This window comes from Neopelma chrysocephalum, unplaced genomic scaffold (genome assembly GCF_003984885.1).
Source record: "Neopelma chrysocephalum unplaced genomic scaffold, ASM398488v2 Primary Assembly neopelma1_98, whole genome shotgun sequence".
NCBI classification, from domain to species: domain Eukaryota; kingdom Metazoa; phylum Chordata; class Aves; order Passeriformes; family Pipridae; genus Neopelma; species Neopelma chrysocephalum.
Window position 1 is genome coordinate 4,123,104 of NW_020897761.1, and position 17,427 is coordinate 4,140,530.

General features: G+C 47.1%; 1 protein-coding gene across 5 annotated transcripts in view; it reads left to right on the forward strand.

Annotated features, from left to right (window-relative positions):
- The first annotated feature begins 6 nt into the window (after positions 1-6).
- The window catches only part of PACS2 (phosphofurin acidic cluster sorting protein 2), a 73,925-nt gene continuing 56,504 nt past the window's right edge, over positions 7-17,427 (forward strand). For all 5 annotated transcript variants that reach the window (XM_027694618.1, XM_027694619.1, XM_027694620.1 and 2 more), the window contains exon 1: positions 7-104. In XM_027694618.1, the coding sequence (XP_027550419.1) occupies positions 49-104 (56 nt within the window). In that variant the 5' untranslated portion in view covers positions 7-48. The remainder of the gene's footprint in view (positions 105-17,427) is intronic.

Sequence of the window (17,427 nt, forward strand, 5' to 3'; positions counted from 1 at the left end):
CGCCTCAGCTTCCCCGGCGGCGCCGGGGCCCTGGGGCGGCCCGTGCCTATGAACCTCTTCGCCACGTGGGAGATCGACGGTTCCAGCCCGAGCTGCGTCCCCAGGTAACGCGCGGACCGAGAGGGCGGACACCCCCCCCCCTCCCCGAGGCTTCGCAGCTGCTTCCTCAACCCCCCTTTCCCATCACCTCCTCGCAATTTCAGTGTCCCTTCCCACCCCGTCAGCGCTGCCGCAGTGACGGGCACGGCTCCTGCTGCCCCTTCCGTGGGTTTTGGGGTGGGTGTGGGAGTGCAGGGACCCCCCGGCCGTAAAAAGGGTGGGAGGGCTGCAGCTGTGTCTGTGTCAGGTGTGTGAGGGTGTCACCTTCTCAGTGAGCGTCCCCCTCTTCCCAAACCCTGTCGTGGTGTGTGTGCCGGTGGCGGGGCTGGGGCTCCTTCCCCGAGCTCCATCGTCCCCGCGGGGTGTCCCGTTAACGGCGCCTTTGCGGGGAAATGCCCCGCGGGGATGGGCTCGGGGTGGGCATCCCTTTCTCTAGGACCGGTTGTCCGCCCTCTCCCCGTCTCGGCTCTTTCCCCACCTCTGCTGTGTGTAAACACGCGGCCGCGGTCCCTGCCTGCGCTGGTTTTAGCCCGCATGGGAGGCATCCCTCTTAGCTTTTATAAAATTTGCGCTTTTCAAGCCTGGCTCTAACAGAAAGCCTTTGAGGATTCAAACGTGCCGAAGACAAATCTCTGAAACGCCCCTCTTTATCTTTCTTTTTTTGTTTTGTTTCAAATGAGGACGCACCAAGCGAGCAGAAAGGGAACAGAGTCATCAGGCTGACCTGGCAGGAATGTAAAGCTTTGCAAGCTTTACAAACCCCCCAAATCCCTCTGTCTTCTGCGCCATCCAGATAGCAGGTTGGGCTTGGTGGCCATGCCCCTGTCTTGCAGGGATTAGTAACTATCTTAACATAAACACTGCCCACAGTAGTAGTGCTTTGGCATCGTGGGCAGGAAGATAACGTGGGGTAGAAGAAAACCTGAGTCCTGCAGTTGCAGATGATCTTGATTTATAACAGCTTATCTGTGCTAACAGTGCCTTGGGGCAGTAACTTTCTCTGCCTGTGTCTTGTTCAGCCTTTCTTTCCTGCAACGGGAGGTCTTGGAAAGGGACTGGCACCGAGGGGAATGTGCCCCTCTTCAAGGAGTCCCTTTGCTATGGAAGTTATTTGTATGGGAGTAGCTGCAGGAGCAGTTGGTGCTTTTTGATTGTTTGCACTAAACTAGAAGGTGTCCCTGCCCATCGCAGGGGGATTGGAATTAGATGATCTTTTAAGTCCCTTTCGACCCAAACCATTCTGAGATTCTATAGTTCCAGTGTGATTGGCATTGTCCCTGTTGTACAGAGGACACAGAGGGCTCTTGTAATGCTGCTCTGAAAACTGTTCTCTCCATTGCACCCTCGACTACAGGAAGGCAGTTGGGTTTCCATCTCATCCAACCTCGTAACAATGGCTGTTAGACAAATTAAAAAACAAATGTCCGTCACTGTCAAGGACTTTTCATTCTGCATTATCATTTATGCTGATACTTGCAGATCTGAAAACGAGCTCGCAACACAGCTTGCTTGTTTGCAAATCTGTAGATGACCAGAAAATGCAGTGTAAGGACACTGACCCTGCCTTGATGTGGTAGGGGGTGGGGTGCACAGGATGGCAATTAGGGTGGGGTCCTGGGTGCTTGAGTTGTGGTGGGCAGCAGCTTGGAGTCAGGTGGTTGAGGTGCCTGGAGGAATCTGAGGAATGCAAGGGACAGGTGGATATCTGGGCAAGTGGGGCAGAACTGGGGCTTGAGGGGGCCAATTTGGAGTTGCTGAAGCAAGCTGTGAAGCAGGGGATGGTGAAAGTGCTCAGGTTGCCTGGGCTGAGGCATTGATGGAAGAACTGGGGCATTTGGGACCTTCTAGGAACAGAGGTTTTGTATGAGGGAGTTTGTAGCAGTGGGTCCCTCTGCTCTCAGCCCTGTTATTGCCATCACCTTTGTTTGCTGTTCCTGGGTGCCCTTTTCCCCTAGAGCCTGGGGGGATAAGCAGACATCCAGCTGCTGCATCTGCTGCTGCCAGCCAAATGAGCCTGTCTTTCCAAGGATGTGGAGTTTTCTGCTGGAGGTGCCCCACATGGGCTGGGCACACGTGCAGGGGTTGTGTATGTGGTGCAGTGTGTGGCAGGTCTGCAGCTGTAGCTGTGAGTGCCAAGTGTTTTTTGTTAACCTGAAGCGAGGTCAGGAGCAGCTGAGGTTGCAGGTTCTGTGGAGATGTTGGTTCCATGGCACAGTGAGGTGTGTGCTGGGCAAACACCAAATTCTGTAGCAGTTCCCAGTCAATGCTGCTGCTTCTAATCACTGAACATCATGCCTTGTGATGCTGCGTTGGGTCCATGTTTTGCACTTCATTACAGGCTTTGCAACAGACCTCTCTGTTGGAGAAGGCAGGGGTTTGATAACCTTGAAGTTATAACACTGCCTCTGCATTTTAAGTTAGAATTGTAATGATTTTCCCTATGGCACAATGACTTTTAAGATTCTTTATCTTAAAGCGAGAGATACTGGGATGACAACTCCTGCATGGGAAACTGTATCCCAAATGAGCTTGTTATCCAAGCTGATGTCTGTTGGGACGTGAGAGGCGGATGTGGAGGAGAGTGGGCCTTGGTGTGTGGTCAAATACCATGGAACTGCCTTGGTCTCTTCTGAGATTTCCACAAGTTCCCCTCTGGGTTTCTGTTGGCAGGACAGGCTTTCCCAGTAGAGAAGAGGTTTGAACTTGGCACAAAGTCAAAGGATTCATGGAAGAGGAGTATGTGTTTGGGGAGGGAATGTTGCTTCCTTCCCCCTTCTTTTTGGCACAATAAATCTTACTCCATTTCTAAGGTGCTTCTCCTACAGTAAGCTGGAGCAGGAGGGGCTGGGCGAAAGCAGTGCCTGGAGCAGTCTGTGCCTGCATTTCCCTAAATTGGGTGGGTGGGTGTTGAGGTGGAGGGCCTCACGTGGATGTGTGTATGCTTCCCAGATGATGGCAGGGAGCTGGACTGTGGGAGAGACATCTCGAAAGCACTGCTATTGAACACGCTCTTCCTCGGTGGTTGATTTACTGAAAGTCCACTCAGCTTGGGTGGGGTGTCAGCAAAATCTGGAAGGCTGCCTTGGTGCTTCCATGGAGTTTCCTTGTGTGAAAAGGCTGTGTTTAAGCTTAAGGAAGAATAATAGTGAAGAGTCATGGTGTTGTCCTATAATTTTGTGTTTGGAGTGAAACATGAGGTGAGGTGTTTTGCTATTGTCTTGGTCTCCTTTCTCTTCTGCCGTTTGCAGAAATGATTTTCTGATTTCTGTCTTCAGCTCCTGAGGGTTTTGACCATAGTACTTCTGAAATGCAACTACTTTCTTTTAGTCATCCCAGAAATGTGACTCAAAATGTCTCACTATCTGGGCGTATCCACTGCATGCCAGTAGGGAGAGATGCCTACCTTTTCCTGCTGTTTCTTTCTTCTGTGCATTGAAATATTTTCCTTTGAGGAAGGTTACACTACATGAAGTTCTCCTTACCATCTGTAAAAACTGTGAGTGATCTTGCAGCATGGCTGTGAGAGAATCAACACTTTTTCCCCCCCCTCATTTTCCTCATACCGAAAAGTAAGAATTACTCTGTGGAATTTGGTGGTGTTTCTTTTTACTTTCCATTTTTTTTATGAAGCTGTGGGTGTGAATGTCAGGGTGCAGTACTGTCCCATCCTGAAGGAGCCTCATGAGGAGGTAGCACCATGGGGAGGCTGTCTAGAGGAAGAGTGGTCTTGGGGGAAAAGTTTTGTTGGAATGGTCTGCTGGAGAAAGAGGAAGCAGAGTGGGTTCCCATTCAGAGTAGGTTTTGATTGAGGCTATTGACTTAGTTGTCACAAACTTGTAAAAGTTCCTGCTAAGCTTTGAACTGTAAAGTGAATTTCAGCGTACTGTGACCAAACTGGATGTAGAGCAGGTGTGACCTGGTGTCCCTTGGGGATACAAAGGAAGAAGCCTGTGGAACAGACCTGTGAAAAGACAGTGCTGGAGATCTGAGGTTGTTGACTGGGCACTGCCTGAGCATTTCACGTGTTGGCTCACCTCTGTGGTTTGCCTGCTGTGTAAGGAAACGTGAAGGGAATCCATGCACATCCCCTGAACTCAAACAGGAGGTTGGTGGTGTGGGGATGTGACTGCTCAGTGTGCTGTGACATGGCCTTGCAGCACTGGGACATTCACACCAGCCCCGGTACGGACATCCCCAGGGGGGATGGAAACTGGTTAGGGTGAGACTTTGGATTCACAGCAGCTGAGTGGATCCTAATAGTTTGACCATGCCCCAGGCTATGTGCTCTTCTCTCTCTGCCAGTTCCCATCTTCTTCCACTGATCTATCTCCTGTGACCAGGAGGGGGACAGTGAGGACTGCTGGGGCGTGGAGCCACTCCAGCAGTCTGCAGGTTTGAACCCCTACATGGTAATTCCCTCTGCTAGCAAAGTGTTGAGGGGTTCTGAGTGTTGAGGGGTTCTGACCTGTGTGAAGTCCATGGCTGACTCTTCTCTATGAGTATTTGCTGCAAATTCACTTGGAAGTGAAAGACTTTACCCCTTGGTGTGAAGGATGCATGCCTACACTGGGAATGGGAGTTTCTTTTGGCCAGTGAGAGCATGTTCTGTCCTGGCTTGAGCAATGGTAGCTATGCACCATATTGGCAGAGAAAGGTGGACAACTTGCTAGAGTAATAATGATGTTCAGGTGATGCTGTGTAATTAAAAACATTGATTAATTCAGGTAGGGAGAGATGTTACTTGAAATGTATCTTAACCTCCTATTCCATGGAGAGAACTCTTGTTTGTTAGGATAACTGCTGGCACATTCATTGGGAGCTGACAGTAGATTTTCAGCACATTTGGAACTGGGAAAATGTTTAATTACTCAGATGACTAGGTACGTTTCAGAAGTGCTTATTTGGAGGCTTTGTTTTGACTTTGTTTGAATAGCATGAAATGCCTAACGTTTTACCACGGAAGGAAATTGAATACAAATGAGGGCACAGGATAGGCTTCAAAAATATCACTAAGGCGATGTTAAACGTGTGAGATGCATGAGGATAAACATCCACGACTGAGCAATGGAGATGAACTGCTTGAAGTAAAGCACAGTGACCAGAACCAACCCCTTTGTTCTTGGAGATAAAATATGCTGTGTTTCCCTCTTAGTCTTTGTGGAAGAGATGAAAACCAAAGTAGCGGTACTTTGGGTGAGACTAGTGATCCCTATGTAAATCCTATCACAGCAGCTATTGTCACTTTATGTGATACTACTGAATGTAATTTGGACTCTTGTGTTATTCAGTAGAAAAGTTGTGTCTAGAGGCTGAGCTGTTTGTTGGAGTCAGATGTCCAGTTAGACCTATTTTGAGGCATCTTTTAAGTGACGTGAAGTGAAGCTTGTGCATGTCATGAACAGTTCTGGAAACATCTTAAAATTTTAAAGCTGCTAGCCAAAGTCTCTGGGTGGGATTGTGTGTGGTTTTCACCTGGATGTTTTGCACATGGCCAGTGCAAAAGGATTTTGGGAGTGGAAGGGATGGGCTACTCTTTTGAAGGGCCTCTTTCCTTGCCTTCCACCAAATGAGGGTGCCCAAAGGACCTTCCCCTCTTGTCCCCTGGCAGGTCTGGCCTGTGTTCCTGTAGCCCTGCATGGCAGGAGGTGACCCTGTAGCTGCTTGTCCAGGGAATAAAAGCTCTCTCAAATGGAGCTGTTGATGCTCCACCTTTCATTGGCTGTGAGCAGGCAGATGATTTCTGTGGCAAGCTTGTGGCTGTATCAAATTAGCTATGAAATGATTTGCATAATAGATTAATCAACCAGCAACAAAACATCCCTCTTTTCTGCCAAGAAAAGAAAAGCAACAACTCAGCTGTTACAAGAGGCCATTATGTTCCTTGCAACCCTTAATCTTTCTTTTTTTCCAAGAGCGCTCCCTGTTTTGGCCTCATGCAGGAAGCTGGCCTGCTCGCTGGCTTTATTTGCGTCACATCTTGGCAGCTTTTTCTAATTCTTTTGGGCCAAATTTTGCCACCGTTATGGTGACCTTCTCGGGAGGGTATTTCCTATGGAATTGGTGGCTGGCTGCCAGACAACTCTGTATTGCCAGGTCCTCTATTAGCCTTCGCCATTCCATTGAAATTCCTCTGGGTCCCTTGTGCTTCTTCAGAACTGTCCCATTTCCCTGGGAAGTCAGGGAGCAGGAGGACAGGGGCGAGCGGGTCACCTCAGAGAGCATATAACTGAGTGGGCAGGAACTGGTCACTGTATTTTATTTTTCCTGTGTTTCTACCTCCTTACAAGCCAGCAGTATGAATCTCCTAACCTCTATGGTCCTCCTGCAGGCCCAGATGCAATATCTGTGTGTCCTTGGTTGGTTGAATAGTGCCGCCTCCCAAACAGTGCTGGGGGAGTTTCAGTCCGAATGGATCCTAACGTGCAGATGATAAGAGGCTTAACTGGGTAATTGAATGTGATAGCATGAAGCTTCTCTCATGGTGAGGTTTAATTGGATTATGATACTGTACAGTGGTGTGGAGGCTTGCAGGGCATGCAGCCAGCTTTGCAAGGAAGAGAGTGGATCCTTGCTAATCGCTCATTTGTTTAAAATAATGAATTGCCTGGAGAGCTCTGATGGGCATGCTGCGCTTGATGCAGTCGGTATCCCTGGAGGAGGGATTCCTCAAAAACATGTAGGACCCTGTCCTTGGGTTGGTAAAGCTGTAGCAGATCTGCCTGGTGAGGAGACAAGCTCCTTGTGTTTGGAAAAGTAGATGCATGGACTCCCTTGTTCCGTGCTGCGATCTGGAACCCTTTTCCTCCTCTAAAACCATTTCAGCCTTTCCTGCAGTGCTTTGCGTGGCTGTGTCACTTGTAATGAGCTGTGCCTTGCTTCTGAGGTGGCCTCCGTGTTCCTTCTCATCTAGCAGCTGAGAATCTGCAGGCCAGGCTGCCTTCCAGCACAGTTACTTGCAGGGCAATAACTATTTTTGATCAGGAGCTCAAATGCCTGCCCTGCTGCAGTGGGAAAGCAATCTAATTTTTAAAGTGTGCGGCAAGAATCAAATTGAGAGCAGCTTCTGTATGCTGTGAAGTTGGCTTGGTGGAGGCTCTCCTGCATGTAAACCATAGCTGGGGTCTGCAAGCCAGTCAGTGTGCGGGTGCTCACCTGGCTTGGTGTGTTGGCAGCACTTGTGTTTTGGGTGCAGCTCCGGGGGGCTTTGTGCTTTGTGTAACTCACTGCCTGAGCTGCAGAGAGGCTGTTCTTGGGAGTTTTTGCACTGAAAGTAGGAGTGTTTGGTCTACTGATATTTCAAAAGAGTTTGAAATCTGCATAGTTGCTCAGATCTTACTTCAGAAGAGTTGTCAAGGAAAATAGCATTTGTTCTCCCATAAGCAGATGGATTAGCATAAAATATCAGCTTTGATGTTGTGTGCAGTGTGCTACTGATCCATAGCCTCTCTGTGGGTTTGGACAGTTAACTGTTTGTCTCATCAGTGTTTGAATAGGCTGGGAAATGCCCCCAAGGATGGTGTGTGCCATTTGGGCACAGAGCAGCACCTGGGCACTGGGAGGTTTTGAACAACTCATCCTGTTTCCTGCAGTGGCTCATCCAAACTGTATTAAAGTTAAATAAATGTGATTGCTTTACTGTTGCTGGGAAATGGTAGTCTAGCCACTTTTCCCCTAGTGCTCTAAAATGTGTGGGACCTCCCTCCCCAAGCTCTAGTTTGGTCTAAAGATAAACCAACTGCCCTCTCCTCCTCATTTTCCTTTTTGGCAGTCAGGTGCTCTGGAGCCTGTAGGAGGTAAGTGGAAGGGAGTAGCCAAGAGGGAATGATGGTGTTTAACCAAAATCTGCACAGCTTGCAGGTCCTTCTGGACCTCGGGGAGGGAGGTAGTTTTGTTCTAAAAAGAAAAAGAGGAACAAACCTGGTGACCCAGGATGGCTTTATTAGTGTGTGTTGCTGGGGCTGGGGAGAGGTGAAGGTTTGAAGGTGTGAGGCTGTGAAAGAGCAAGGGGATCAAGTGTGTGCCTGTATGCAGAGTGAAGTGAAACATGCTCACTGCTCAACAGAGCACTTTATTTTGCTGCTAAAAATCTTCGGAAGAAAGATACTGTCTCCTTTCATCAGATCCCTCTGCTCTGTTGAGCTTGACTGTTAAAAATCCTTCTCTGCTCTTTTTATTTTTCTACAAAGCCATTGCAGTTCAAGGGCTTGGAGATGCTCCTCACTGCTGGTAAGTAAATGTCATGTGCAGGAGAGAGATTTCTAGAGGGATCTTCACCTCTGCAGGGAAACACATCGAAGGCTGCAAATGGAGACATGGGAAAACTGTGGAGCTCATAATGGGGTTCTGGCCTGTGTTATAGAGGTTTCTAGTGCAGGGCTCTCATTAGTGGCCTAAATGAGCTGCAGTTTGCACACATGGCTGTCTGATACGTGTTTCCCAACAGGCACTAGGCCAGATCTAGATATAGAGCAGAGAATAACCCCCATGGAGAGATTCTTAGGAAGCTTTATCTATATATAGTCTATATAAATCTGTATCCCCTTTCTGCTGAGAGGACAGTCTGCCCAGAGAACGTGGTTAATGCGGATACACCCCAGCTTCCGAGAACCAGGCAAAGGTCCATGAGTACCACGTCTGCCACATCCTGTGAGCGATCCCTGGCGTGTCCTGGCTCCTGCTATGCTGGATTGCACTGGGGAATTCTCTGCTGAGGGCCCCAGCTGTACTACCCTGTGCCTTGACCATGCTGTTGTGGCAGGCTAGTGACACGCTCCCGTGGCCACCCAGGCTTGTCCTCTGTGGGAGCACGAAGCAGCCGTCAGCCAGAGGGAACAGCTGCAAAGGCTGGGGCACATCATTCGTGCAGAGCTGATGGTGCCTGTGCCTTTGGAGCACGTTGGTCTGTTGGGTGCTCTCATTAAAGCGATGAGATCGTAGCTTGGCAGTGACTTGTCATGAGATAGCCCTTGTAGGATTTGTATGGCAGTGCAGTTCCCTTTCTTACAGCTGCTTACCAGGGTGTTCTGCAAGAGGAACCTGCACAGACATACTGCTGCTTCTGGAAGGAGAAACAATTTACAGTGCTCAGCCCACCTGCAAAAAAAAGCACAAAACAAATAAACAAACAAACCATGAGCAGGTGTCTTAGATCAGAAGTGGGAACACACAGTGAGGTGTACAAGACTGCCCTTTCACACAGCAGTGTGGCCTCCTATTAATTTATGTATAGGTGCAGTTTCACACTTTGGATGTCTGAGGCCATTCCCAGCCAGCCTTTCTTTCCATTTAGTAGGTGAATTTTTCCAGCTAGTGCACCACCATATTTTGTAGCTGTCCTGGCAACTGCTGAGTGCCAGCCATGGGGGAGTAGAGCCTTCTTTCTAGGCAGAGTTTACTGCCCACCAGGCAGTTTTGCAGTGCATCCTGAAACCACAGAAGTGAGAGTCTGGGGAGCTTTGTACCAGCTTGAAATGTCAGTCTGTGAACAGTTCGTGAGATTCTGTCGGAACTGCTGGAGTTGCAACTTCTCTTTGGATGCATTTGTCTTTGGGATTGTGAGTCTAGGTCTTTTTAAAAGAGCAGCCTCATTTTCTACACTGGAGACACTGATTCCTTTCTCTTTTAGGGAACTGGTCTGATGTTGTAACTCCCATGGAAGGCATAGGGTTGTTGGAGGACGTCTCCTCACACACGTTTTTACAAATATAGCAGGATTGTTTGAGGTCACTCAGTCTTGAGTTTCTTTAGGGATTGCACACTGTAGCTGGAGGCTGTGCTGGAGCTAGATTTGATTGCCTCTGGAGGGGCTGTGCTGAAAATGGGCGTCCATAGCATGGGGTCTGATCTCGAGACAATCTTGCAAACTTCCCAGCTCCTCAGATTCACATGCAGTCTTTATTTCACCTTGTCATGTGTGTCCTGATTTCGGTGCTGCCTCAACCGTGTGAACTGAGTGGTTTGTAACAGGGACAGGGACACTGCTATTCTCAGCAGAGACAGTAGTACCCATTTCCCAGCCACCATCAGGGCTCTGTCTTTTTACAGTTCCATCTGTGCAGTGGGTAGTTGGCGGTGTAAGACTGGAGCATTTACCAGTTCTGCCTGTTACAGCAGGGCTCCAGCAGCTCGCTCACTGAAGAGCTCTCTCAGATGTGTGCAGAGCTGTTGTACTGTCCTGACACCCTCCAGGTAAGGTTATAGGTAGCTTTTACCTGCTCCTCTGAGGCTGGTGTGTCGGGTGGCTCTGTGTAACCTACCCACTTAGGCTGCTGCTTGACATCACCTTCTGCCTTGTGCCAGTGTAAGCATTTGAGAGTTCACATGGTAAAGTGGCTAGGGATAGAAGGTTTTTGGGGGGTAGAAATGAGGAAGTGGGCTGTATTTCAGTTGGATCAGTTCTCAGCTGTGTTTTGAATGGTCCAAATGGCCGTCCAGGCAGAGTGTGAGGATGAGGATGGAGCAAGTAACCCACTGCAGCTCCAAAGTCAGGTGGAAGCAGTAAGTGGTTCTGCACGCTCCCAAAGTATGCATCACACTTCTAATTTAGCAGAGTTTCCCTTTAGGCCAGGGAAATGACTTTCAATGACTGTGGGAGAAGTCCAGCCCTTTGTTTAGAGGCTCATGTTTTAGCTCTGTGCTAGAAACCCTGGGTGGTCCAAAGGCTTGTGTGTGTTCCCCAGCTCAGGGCTGGTGTTGTCAGAGCTGCAGAGCGGGTCAGAGGGAAGAGATGGTTGGGCTAGATGTGGTCTTTCCTTCTTTTGGGCTCTAAGGGGAAGTCTCTGGTGGGAAGAAGGTTTTGGGAGCCGGACTCTTTGTAATGGGATTCTCAGACAAGCACTTTCTAACTTGAGTAATTGACAGTGTAACCAAAGCTACTGGAGATTGCCGGGGATGTAACTGAATCTGTCACACCGATTCTTATGCAAATTTAAACATGTGCTCCTGGCTTCTAATGGGGCACCTACAAATACAACTGGCTCCATTCAGAACTCGGCATTGGTGCTCTGGAGTTTTAATTGCTAATGGCTTTATAGTAAGAGTGTGACTTGCAGAGCTGCATCTGCATCTGTAGCAGTTTCTCGGTGCTGCCCTTGCCTATACACGTGAAGCGTGGCACGTGGTTTGATGTGTTTGTTGTTGAAACTGTCCATTGCTGTACTGCTCTGGTTCAGTAGCAAATGAGCCTGAACATTTCAGTGCTCTTTTCCTTGCTGATGTGTTGGGGCTCATTGAAAGTAAATTAAATGACCTTGAGGTCTGCAGAAAATAATTTGGTGTATTTAACACTGAGCGCAAATTGTCTTAATTTTCTACTCAGTAAATATATAACTGTGAGTTGATAAGCCCGTTTGAAAAGTATTATTTTGGACTCCTGGGGGAGAGTAGTGTCTGCAACCTCCTGGCATAGTTTCAAATTCAGGCTTTTTTTCTTCTCATGAAGGTGCCACATGGTAACGGAGTAGTTGGTCAAAACCATGTGAACTTAATTTCTTTAAAGTACAAACAGCCTAGAAATGTTTATGTACAAAATATTCAGCCAGCGACTGTAAGTATTTCCATCTTTCTGCAAGAAATGAAGGTAATTATATAATCAGCAAAGATTCATATGGCTTGACTTGTTTCCCATCTGGCATTAGTTAAATTGATGTTTTCATCTGCATGACCTTTCAGGGTGGGGAGAAATGATGAAAATGGAAAACGTGGCTGAAAAAGACCTTCCTAGGACATCCAGCCCATGTAAAGGCTGGAACAGGCCCACTGAACAGCCCCTGACAGCTGCTTGGGGGAGCAACTATTCCCCCTCTGCTGTGGTCCATGTTACTGGGTATTGTAGGAGTTTTAAAATGGGTGGGTTTAGTTGACCGAGGAGTTGCCTGTCCTGTGTGCAGTCCTTCCCCTGTGCATAAATGTATGTTCAGACTAACTAGATTAACTACAGCAGGAAGAGCTTCCTTCTTAAAAGAAAGCTATTGTTAGAGCATTGCTTATCATAAATCTGTAGCACTTCTAATCCTGCTCTCCTCTCATGGCACTTTCCACTCTTCCATCCACCCGCGGATTTGCTGTTTGCAGGGTCTGCTCTGAGTTTCTTGGGGCTGTCCTGCAGCCTTCCTCTGTGATATCTTCCTCTCAGGTGGGCAGGTTTTAGCATCAAAAGGATCCTTCTAAAACGTCCTCTTTCATGAAAATACACCTGTGTGCTTTCTAACTGGTAGAAAGATGATATGCTGCTTTCCTGATCAAGTTGCACCCACTGCTTCAAAATGAAGGATTTGCAAGGAAAGCTGAGAACTGCAAGAACTGGATCATATATATTTCATGTTGCTAGTGGCTTGCTAGGGGCTGAACTCCCTTTTATTTGCTCTGCTACCTCTTCCCTACCCTGTGCCTGAGAGCATGCCAGAATTTAAGGTGCTCCGATTTCTCTTTAGATTGGAGGGATCTGTATCTTCTTTCTGCCAGGATTCTGCTTTATTTCGCTCAGAGTTGAAGACCATTAATATAGGCTTTGTCCTTTCTTCACAAATAGACTTTGAGTGTCTCCAGGTACTTGGATAAGCTTTGCCTTCAGTCCCAGTGAGAATCTGAGACAGCCACTTGCAGATACCAAAGCAGATCAGAGGATGTTTTTCCTCCCAACGTGTAGCATTCAGCAGCTCAAGTGTAAAGCTGCTCACTGAGACAAAACTTTGGTGGCTCTGTACCCTTGGCCCATGGGGGTGTGCTTGAGGATCAGAAGCCTGGCCAGTGCTTCGTTCAAGCAAGTGGGTAGAGCTTTTTCAAGGGAGAAGGGATTTCAGAGCTGGATTTTCTCTGTTCTGCCTTCGGTCAGCATGCTCCTGTTTTTCTGACATATAAATGGCAGGTCCTGCTGAGTGTCCTTAAAAAAAAGCCAAACAAACATTTGTAATAAGCTTTTACTGTTCATTCAATTGTTTCCTTGTTCCAGGATCATAACCTAAATGTCCAGTGGCTGTTTGTGTTCCTGCTGCACCTGTGTTCAAGGCCAGCTTTCTAGTGCTGATCCTTTACTGTGCATGTGTGGAATGCAAAATGCTTAGCTCTCCTTGATGCCCTGCACGCGTGGTGACATGTTTCAAAGATCCACCTGCCTTGCCTGGGTTTGCATGCTCAGGTTTGCTCAGCAGCACTGCTCTCCTGCAGGTCCAAGTAGCCTGATTCCTCATGCTTCCACCTTTGCACAGCACTTGCACTCAAGAGGATTTCTGGGTCAAAAAAACATAGTCAGGTACTTGAGTACAGGCTCTGGTCCAGAGCTGGGTTGTGGGGGAGTTTAGTCTGACCTCACCAACGTCCCAGGTGCGTGCTGCCTCCAGTGTTCTGTGGTATTTCCTTCTCCCCTGGACTCTCTCGGCATCACCACAGGCCACTGTTGTGGCTTTGAGCCCTGAAAGCGATGTAGAACAGACAGTAAAACTGTCTGGTGAACATTGGCAAAGCTGTACAGTGCTTTATAGGGCTTCTAGGGAGGCAGGAAAAGGTGCTTTTTATCTTGTGTACTTTTGAGTGCCATGTAAACAACTCTGGCAGTAAAGCAAACAGGAATCCTGCTTTGCTTTGCTTTGCTTTGCCAAGGAGTGAGCTGGACACCGGGCAGGTGTTTGTATGAGGGTGCCACCACGGTGAGCTCTCAAAGGTAGCTCTTGAGTTGGCACAACTGTAAGATGATTTCACTCTGCTTTGCTTTGCGTCCACTAGGTTGTCGTATTTTCTCTCTAGTGGTGGTCAGATCTGCTGATGGTTTGTATTTTAGCTGGGAAAAATGCCCCTTGTTGGGATTCTGGTATGTCTGTATACAGTCAAAAATGTTGAGTGGGCTGGGAACAGCTTCCAGCAAAGTTGTATCCGTTTCTTGGAGCTCTTTTGTTTGGTAGAAATTCCTTTCTTTTCTCTCCCCCTTCACATCCCCCTGACAGCCCACCTCTTTTCTGCAAGGACTTGCTGAGGTATAATTCACAATTGTGTGATTGAAGTGAAATATGCACAGCTGCAAATGCATTTTTAAATGATGCTTCATCGTTAAGGCATCTCTCAGAACAGGTTGGCAGTTCCAGTAGCCATCAGAGTGTGGTAACAAAGAGGATTTTGTTGAAAACATTTGACTTTGATTTTTATCAAGCTCTGATAATGTTTTGACCGTTTGCTAATTTTGAGTGCAGATAGAAAGTATCTGGAGCAGGGGAGATCTACAGTGGGGAAATACGTTAGATGTGTTCCTGAGAAAAGGGTACGTAATTGAGTTTTCCTTTGTTCTCCCTGCATTGTATTGTGGAAATCATATGACAACTGGAGTGCAATAAAGGACAAAAGTTAGACACGAGTTTTTTTGATGTTTGAAGCATTAGAAATATCCAGTCTTGTATGCTGCATCTTTCCTCTACCTTCCCACTGAACAGAGGAATTTTGCAACTTTCCTTTTTGAATCCATCAGACTTGATGCTTTTGTGATTCCTTGCCTTTTCTGGTGTGTGACAAAGCCCAGGAAGTAGAAGCTGCAGGCATACAGTATCCTGCTGCAGCCACTATGGCCCAGTGCTGCCAAGATTTGGTATGGGGCTGCCTGAATCACAGCCATGCCAAGAGGCAACGTCTGTTTATCGGTAGGTCAAAATAGATTTATTGACATGCAGGGCATCACAGAGGGCTTGAACCAGCTTAAATGGCAGAATTTGGTGTAGTTCAGTGTAAACAGTTCTCTAATCTCTGGAAATTCAACAATTCGTCTTTTCTCCCACAGTTACTGACTCTTGAATAGTGAATTCAGGCTCCTTCTCTAGCTTTTGTTTCTCTGTGTTCTGTCTTCTGCCAGCAGGCTGCTGCTGCTCCTGCTAACAGTCTCCTGGGCTATCTTGGTTCCAAAATTATCACCATATTTTCCAAGTTATTACGCGAGTAACTTTGGGCTTTTCTCCTGTGAGTGAATTCACACTCTCCACCGACCCTCCCAGAGCAGAAGCCAATCTCTGTTTGATTGGTACATCTGCAAACAGAGGACCCCACTGAATATCAGTCATGGGGGGCCATCTGTGTCTGCAGCATTCTTGCTGATTTGGGTGTGAAAACGAAGGAATGGCTTAGTAATTTGTAGTTATATGAACACTTATATGTGGTCAGAGTTCTCATATACATTACATATAACAATCTGTTAGTGAAGCAGTTGTAGCATGAGCTCCCTTGGCTCCAGTGTTGCCCTTCAGCCAGTTTCAAGGTGCTTGCTGTGAGCTGACCTTTGTTTCACAGTGATGGAAATGAAGGCTCAAACACCCAGGGACTGGTAGCAAATCTACACTGGCTCTCTGGAGAGCTTGTGCTCACCAGGATTATGCCAAAAACATATAATGTGCATAAATACATTTCTTATATGATTAGCCATAGGCCCTGTTGCAAAGTTTGATGTGCTTGGTGTTAGCTACAGTCATATGGTGAAAATCAGAGGTTGAGTGTGATCCTGTGAGGACAGCATAAAATTAAGGATAAATCCCATCCTGATGGTTGAAAAAAACTTTGTGGCACTTATCCCTGTCTCATGCCCCGATGATCCTCAACTGTTCCTGTGACAGAAATGCTCTTTGACAGCCTGTGTATGTGTACCTAGTTTCAGATGTGCCATGGCTCATCCATGAGCAGGAGCACTGACCACAAAATGATGCTGATATCTATTCCTTGGTCTTGGCATCACTGTCATGTTAGTGTTAGCTGATTGCACTACGCATTAGAAGGGAATGTTTCCAGGGAGCTGAGACTGGTCTGGCTGTTGACTTTGGTCCCCATGAGTGATCTAATGGTGTGGTCCTGTGCACAAATGGAGTAACTATCTTATTCCTGGATGGGCTCCTTGGTAATCCCTCCTAGCAGTGAACCTTAATATCCTGCTGAGGAAAAGCTGCCTCACAACCTCTGCTTGTTCATGCCTCATTTACCTCCGCCTGCTTATTTTGTAGAGCATCTACAGTTTATCTTGATAAATCCTGTTTCAGTGGGAACTCACAGGCCTGGGGACCGAATGAATTATTATTGTTATAAATTACTTTCTGTTTTATTGCTTATATTCAGCATTAAAAAATCCAACAGGGGTCTGGAACAAGTTCTGAACAGCAAAGATGAGCGTTTTGGAGCACCCTGTGTCTGTCACAGCTCACTATTTTACTGGCTTACACAGGTCACACTGATATTTTAATAAATATCCTTGACAGATCGAACTAGCAAGTTCAGACACTTGCTTTGCTGCTCCCTTATTGCTTTCAGGAATGAAATATCACCAGCAATGATGCTGAAGAAATGTAATCTCTAAATAATATTGAATCTCTGCTTGCCAGCTCAACTTCCGACAGCTGCTGAAGAGGTTTAGAGTATTAAGGAAATGCAAATGTTTTTCTGGAGCAATTCAGTGTGTTCTGCCTGCCACTGCAAGTGTTTGGCACTGGGATTCTTCTGAACTCCTTCAGTAAAACCTGTGGTTCCTTTTTTCCCTGATAAACCTAAAGGTCATAGCAGCTTTAAGAAAAGAGGGTAAGCAAAGTCTGAGTTGCCAGGTTTTCTCCCTTTTTCAGGAGAAATGCAGAGAAATCTGTCACGAGGGGTTTTTACAGAGAAGAAAATAAACAGAAAATCTTGTGCTATTTCCAAACAAGTGCTTTCTTTTTCAGTAGTGATTCTTTAAACTAGAGCATACAGAGTATATTTAGATGTGAAGAGAAAGACTGGGGGGTAGAAAGACATTTTTAAAGTAGTGTTGAGAGACATTTTTGGATCATCTGGAGACTAGGATTTTCTCTAAAGGAAGCTGCTCTTATTGAGAGAGGATCAGAAGTGCTCTGAGAACCTGAGCTGTTTGCAACCCCCCTGCAAGGTCTGGAAATGCATCTCCTGGCTGTCCCCCAGGCTATAAGGTTAGCCTGGTCATCGAGGTGCCTTCCCACTCAGTTATGTCCTCAGAGCAGGGAGATGATGTTTCGTGCAATCTTTGCCAATGCAAAATCTGCTGGTGCTTCACTGCAAAGTGACCTCCACGGGTCATCTTTAAAGAGATCCTGATTCTGTTCATTAGTGTGCTTTTTGGTGGGTTCTGTAGTTTTCAGGGCTGTAGTTGGAGAGCTTGTGTTGTGCTTGGCAGCAGGCTGGGCACTGCACTCTCTGTAAGCCTTTTCTGTTCAGTTCAGCTGGTTTTGGAAGTTAAAATATTGCTTCTGGTTACTGCTGAAGTTCCATCCCTGGCAGTAGCGCTGGTAGTTTCAGTTCAGCCATCTCATTCTTGCATCAGCTGGGGTAATGTGGTTAACTATTTGGCTTTTAGAATCTCATTAGATC